At 53.4% G+C, this 6,541-nt stretch overlaps 1 protein-coding gene across 2 annotated transcripts in view; it reads left to right on the top strand.

The window, feature by feature from the left end:
- The first annotated feature begins 2,826 nt into the window (after positions 1 to 2,826).
- The window catches only part of CX3CL1 (chemokine (C-X3-C motif) ligand 1), an 11,665-nt gene continuing 7,950 nt past the window's right edge, over positions 2,827 to 6,541 (top strand). Inside the window, exon 1 of one of the 2 annotated variants that reach the window (XM_004690533.2) lies at positions 2,827 to 3,043. In XM_004690533.2, the coding sequence (XP_004690590.1) occupies positions 2,974 to 3,043 (70 nt within the window). In that variant the 5' untranslated portion in view covers positions 2,827 to 2,973. The remainder of the gene's footprint in view (positions 3,044 to 6,541) is intronic. The other variant, XM_012730618.1, reaches the window with a different exon arrangement.

Here is a 6,541-nt window from a genome sequence, read left to right as displayed (position 1 = left end):
AGGTGCAGGGCACAACCCTGCTTGCCCAGGATCATGGGGTGTCTGCTGCTCTTAGTCTGATGCTCTGCACCTGTTCGGGGATGGGAGCACCGGTGTCAGAGGGGAGACAGTGCTTCTGACTCTTCAGCCCTTTTGCTTTTCCTTGTGAAATGGGTGGTTCTCGCCAGTCACCTATGCTTCAGGGGCCACTGTCTTTATCTGGCTGAACAAGGAGAAGCAGAGCTGTACTTTGTGCTTTAGGCAGCTGTTTTGCCAGGTCCGGACACTGCACCTTATGGGTATAAATTAACAGTCTTCATAGCACTGCTTGCCAAGGGGGTGTGGCCTGGTGATCATCAGCTCAGACATCAAACATAGCCACTGGGGACAAATCTCACGTTTTCTGGCTCGTGATCTTCAGAATATACCTTAACTCCCGCAAGTCTCAGTTTCCCAACCAGAAAGTGGATCACACAAATTGCAGCTTGCTTCCACTCGGGATTTGTTGTCACAATGGCACTTAAAACAGTGCCTGTCGGGAATATATGTGAGCTCAGAACACGAGGGAAGCTGTCAGAGCACACAGAGTTAGGGCCAGACAGGGCTGTTTGAGTCCCAACCCCTTGTTTTCCTTTTCTTTAAGATTTATTTATTTATGCATGCAAGAACAGGGATACAGGCCAGTGGGGTGGGGAGGTGAGAGGGTTCACCAGAGATAGTGTGGGGAGCAGAGCAGGCAGATCTACTGAAATACACTGCTGAGGGGAGCAGCGGGTGAGACAGGAGAGGTCTGCCGTGCCATGGGGTCACCTCCTTGGTCAGGAATCAAACTGGCACTGCAGTGGCTGGTCACAGTGCTGGACTTTAACCCATTGCACCACCATGGAGGGCCCTAAAACTCTTGTTTTCTAAACACAGTAAGTCCCCACTTAACATTGTTGGTAGTTCTCGGAAACTACAATTTTAAAAGAAAGGCTGAATAATGAAAGTGGGTCATCAAATAGCATTGTTTTGTTCAGTATTACCCTGGAATGTTTTTGCTTATCACTGTTACATCTTAATGATCATTGAATGAAATCTAGTCTGCTAGACTTGTTGAGTGTAATCTGGAATCAGTGGAGCAAAGGTATCTATTCCCAAGTACTTGGCCCTATCTGGCTTTTGCCCTTTATGAGATGTGGGACTTCCCAGAACCTACCTTTTGCCCTTTCCCCTTCTCCTCTTTGTCCCCCGCCTTCCTTCTCAGCTACCACATGGGCAGAGCCGAAAGTACGTCTTCGCATCTTTGTTCTATATAGCTTCCTGTTCTTTACTGGGCTTCAATTCCAACTATAAAGTGAAAGCCAGTGGACAGGTAAAGGTGACTAACTTCCTATCTGCACGGGCCGATTCTCCAAACACCAGTGGATGCTGGCCCATGTGAGGGGTGTTCACCCCTGTCAAGGAGCACCCCGCCTCCTAACTCCACACCCAGGCAACCCTGTGAGCTTGATGAAAGAGCGGTTCCCAGACTTGCCAAGCCCCACCTAGACTAACTGAATCTTTTGCTTGGAACAGTACCTCAGTGACAAACTGGTTTCTTCTGACTGGTTGCCAGAGATACCTAGATTATATCCAGAACCCATAACTCCTGGCCCCAAGCTAGGCCGGATTCCAGCAAGACTCTTCTGGAGTCTGGGGTTGCCACTGCTCTAGGACCCTGTCACACCCAGCACCTTCAATTCCATCAAGTTGGTGGGAGCTCACGGCTGATCATGCCTACTTCTGTGTCACCCATCACCTGTAAAAGAGAAAGAACTAGAAAATCAGTAGCACTAAGCCCCCTCCCCAGGGATTAGCCAGCCTTCCTGTGCGGCTGGAGAACTGAGACCCCAAGAGAGCCAGGACCCCTCCAAGGCAGGTACAGAATGACACATGGAGCCTCTTTGGGCCTCCATCTTACCATGTCAGGCTGGATGGCTCCATCTTGCCCTACGGGTCCCCAGAAAGCCCGAGACTCCAAGCATTTTCTAGGCTGTGCTTGGGAAAGGGAGTACAGGGGGTGTAACATGGGGTGCACTTGGCAGTGCGTCCTTCCTGCAGGCTGGCAGGGGGCCAGAGTGGGAGAGGAGAGGAGAGTGGGGGTGGAGGCGGGAAGGCCAGGGCTACAGCCTGTGTTCTGAGCGGCCCCCAGCTTGTGGATGTCTAGTCTTCTCGTGAAAGCAGGGGATATGCCCCCACCCCACGCTCTGAGTGACCTGGGCGATTCCTCTCTCTGGGCCTCCTTTTCCCCATCTCTCCATGATGTTGGGTTGGATGATGTCTCCCAGGCTCCGTGCTGGTCTCTGGGGACCTGATGAACAAGGTCTCCCAGGACCTAGGATTTTAAGGAGTGATGGTGGGGGTGGGGGTGGGGTCCTCTGTGCTGTGGGAGAGACAACACATAGACCAGAGGAGAGCTTGTCAGACCCAGACTGGCAGAGGCGAAGGGGGGGCTTCCCGCTTACTTGCAACCAGCACTGTCTAATCCTCTGCCCATCAGGCCTTGTGTTTATTGCCCCCTGGGGAGCAAGGCCCCCAGGCCAGATCCTCTGTCTGGTGCCAGCTCCTAGGAGGGAGGTGGTCCTAGGTACACAGGAGGGGAGGAGGTCTCAACCCCCGCTGGTCTGGTCCCTCCTCCCAGGCCAGTCTCAGGTGTGAGCAGGGCTGCTGCGCCCTGGTGAGCTCCGCTGGGCTGGCGCTTCCCCAGCCAGGGGCCCTCAACCTCACGCTGCTCTGTTCCTAGGCAACATCCCTAGGAATGCAGCCACTGCCAGCTCTCTCCTCTCCCCTCCCATCCGCCTGCCTGCGGGTGGAGGCGGAGGCAGAGGCAGCAGCCAGCTATTATAAAAAGCGACAGCGCTCTGGCGCGAGGGGACACATAGCGCTGAGCTGGGACGCTGGCCCTGACCACCTGCGCTGGTTCTGCCTGGACCCCCACCCGCACCCCACCCGGACCCCCGCCTGCCCTAAGCCATGTCCCCCCCACCTCTCTCGTGGCTGCTCCGCTTGGCTGCCCTCTGCCATCTGACCATGCTGCTGGCCGGTGAGTGAGGGACAGGGGACGCCAGCCGGGTGGGGGTGTCCCCAGCCCTCTTCTGCCCCTCAGGCCTTCATCAGGGCCCCAAACTGCCGCCCAGGAGGCCCCTTGTGAGGGATGTGCCCCTCCCCCACCTGAGCAGGGCTGTGCGTGAGGACTGCTAGTCTGGAGAGCCGCCTGCCCTGCCTGGTCCAGGGAGAAAGGTGGCTGCTGCAGGGCAGTGGTGAGAGGGGGTGTGGGCAGCTCAGGGTGCTGGGGTGGGGTGCCCGGGTGGTAGGGGCTGGGGGCAGCCTGATGAGGCTTCTGGGGAGTCCCAGGGGAGCCGGGGCTGACACTGGACTTTGTCTCCCAGTTGAGGGTTAATGTGTACCCCAAGCCCTGACACTTGAGACTCAGCTCTGGCCCCAAGTCAGACCAAGCAGGACCGAAGTGCCTGCTGTGATTTCAGGGCCTCCTGAGAGGCAGAGGGTCCAGGATCAGAGGAAGTCAAGGTCATCGCTCCTGGCGAATGGGCTTAGCCCTGTTGTTCTGGTCTGTAGCCTGATCCCTCCACCAGAGTCTCCCTTCCCCAAGCACAGCCTAGAAAATGCTTCTGCCTGGAGTCTCAGGCTTTCTGGAGACCTGGTAGGGCATGACGGAGCCATCCCGCCTGACATGATAAGATGGAGGCCCAACGAGGCTCAGAAATCTGTGTAAAGATGTACAGTAGCAAGCAGGGCAGGCGAGGGCAAGCATGGCCGCAGAGGGGAGCACGATGGATGCTCCCCGCACCCGGACTTCCTGAGAGAGCATCCTGGCCCATGGAGGCTCAGAGAGGGTGGTAACCTGCCTCAGGGCACACAGCAATTCTGGGAGAGTGAGCACCAGCCTCCAGCTTCCAGGGCATTCCATGGAGTGAACTGTCTCCTGGGTCCCTCTGTGTGTGGAAACCCACAAGTGGGACAGGGAGCAGGTGGGAAGGGGTGGCAACGGTGAGGTGTTGCGTCCTGCTCCCTGGACTTGAACTGTGAAGCCTGAGTGTGGGAATACTGAGAACTGGAAGACGGGGAACCAGGTGGATATTGCTTTGCAGTAGTCTTGACCCTGGGGGGGTCTCCCTTCTTTGACCCCAGCTACTGTGTCTTTAAATATATGTGTCGCCCTCTGTGTGGTGGTACCCCAGTATCTCCAAGGGCATTCTGGAAAGAGGAGGAAAAGGAGGTGCTCTGAGCTGGGGGGGGGGACCTAAGGGTGGTGGGGGTAGGGTTGAGGAGGGGGTGAGGGTTCCTTTCCTAGGATGGGGAGGGGGTTCTGGGGAGTCCTGGAAACCTCAGCAATCTGAAGCTTTAGGATATAATTTTGGCCTGTGACTTTGCTGGGGATACTTAAGTCATTGCAACCTTTCTGAGCTGCAGCTCTCCCTTCTGGAAAAACCAGGCATCCGGCCAGGTTTGCCTTGGAGATTCTCACTTATGTGGATATTGGGGGCTCTGAGAGAGTCCCTGGGAGCCCCCAAAGAACTCGGTCCAGCCAGACATCCATTAGTTGCTATATGAGTGCCCTAAACCAGAGAGGCCACCCAGAGATGGGGGTTGGGGCTCGGTGGCTGCTGCCTTTGCTGGTGCAGGGCGGCTACGTCAATTCCCAAATGTGGGTTTGCAGGGCTGTCAGGAGGAAGCTCCCCTGCTTTATATAACAAACCTGCAGATACAAGTCAGGGAAGAGGATTTTTCTCCCCAAGCACTGACGCATTCACTCCCACTCAAGCCCCAGCAGGAAAGAAGAAAAAAGATTCTTTTTTAAACTGCTGTTATTCTGCACACACACACCCCCAACCCATGAGTGGTGGGGGTGTATGAGAAAGGCAGGGGAGGATAAATTCAGGGTGTCAGATCCTGGCCTCTGTCAAATTTAAATAAAAATGGCCGCTTCTCTGTGGGTTCAGATGTTGTATGTCTCAAGGTGCTTCCTCTTACATCTTGTTCTTTCATTCACTGAGCACCTACTATGTGCCAGGTACTCTCCTAGGTGCTGGGGCTGCATCAGTTGATAAAAAGGCCAGAGATCTCGGCCATTCAGATGCTGAACAGCAATCCAAGAAGAGAGAGAATGCACAAAATAAATCAGTAACCAAGGTGGTCTGTTCAAAGGGAAAAGCTGCTGTGATTTTTTTAAAAGTGGAGTGTGGGCAATGGGGGTAGGAGAAGCTGACATTTTAAGTAGAGGGTCAGGGAAGGCTGGCTGAGGAGGGGATACAGAGGGAGTGTGGAAGGGAGCCCCATGGGTGTCTCTAGGCCGTGGTCCTCAGTGGGGGATTTGACTCCCAAGGGACACTTGGCCATTTCTGAAGAAATTTTTGGTTGTGACAACGTCTCAACATTTTTTGGTTGGAGTTTGCCCAGTGGGTAGAGCTGGGATGATGTTGAACAGCCTGGAGTATACAGCACAGCTAGTGATTGGCCAAGAATTATCTGGTGTAAACTGTCTTGGTGTTTGCTGTTAAGAAAACCTGCTCCAAAGGTCCAGATATCTAAATTGTTTATTCTCACAACCACCCTGCAAAGCAGGTATTATCATGCCCATTTTATAAATTCGTGAACTGAGGCTCAGAGAGCCCAAGTGTCTCATCTAAAACACAGCTGGGCAATGGCTCAAATCTTCTTCCTATCACCTTACCCAGAGATCTCCCAACATTACTATTTCTTCCTGCTTATAAGCCTCTCAGTTGCCCAGGCTAAAAGCCACCTCCTCCAAGAAGCCTCCTGTGACTGTTTGTGGTTGGAATATTCTCCCTCATGTAAACCCCAGCATATGGTGGAACATGGTGTTTCTACCTGGCATTTAAGTATAGAATAGTGGGAGATTTCAGGTCTGGGAGGAAAACCAGATCAGCCACTGTGTAAGCAGCTAAGTGGCATTATACAAGTCATTTCAACTCTCTGGTTCTCAGTTTCTGCAACTGCAATGTGAAAATAACAGCATTTCCTTTGCAGGGATGTTAAGAATGGACAGGAGAAGACATACATGTGCTGAGCACAGGGTCTGACACATAGTAGGTGCTTCACTAAGAAAATCTCTGCCACTCGGGATGGGGTTTAGCTGCCTCTCATGTGGGGATATTTCTGAGGGCACAGATGGATCTGGTTCATTCCACTCTGCCTCATGGCACCCAGCCCAGGGCCTGGCAAGGTACAGGTTTGGCATGTATTGGTTGACAGAGGAAACATGGCAATCTGGATGGATGGATGAGCATTTATTGGGATTTGTTAGAATTGAAGTTTCTGTAGATACTCAAAAGTAATTCAAACAAGTGTTGACTAAATTAGGAAATAGATGACTGGCTGGTTGGATGATGGGTGAGTGGGATGATGAAGGAGGAGTGTGTAGATGAAAGGGGAAGGTGGGGGACAGACAGATGGTAGGTGGGTAAGTGGGGTGTGGGTAGATGCTGGGTGGGGCTGAGTAGGGATGGGTGGGTTGTAGAGGGAGATGCATAGACAGTGAGTGGAGGTAGATAAAGGATGG

Source organism: Condylura cristata, unplaced genomic scaffold (genome assembly GCF_000260355.1).
Source record: "Condylura cristata isolate star-nosed mole 26May11 unplaced genomic scaffold, ConCri1.0 scaffold00028, whole genome shotgun sequence".
Classification (NCBI taxonomy): domain Eukaryota; kingdom Metazoa; phylum Chordata; class Mammalia; order Eulipotyphla; family Talpidae; genus Condylura; species Condylura cristata.
This window is presented reverse-complemented; position numbering and strand designations above follow the sequence as displayed.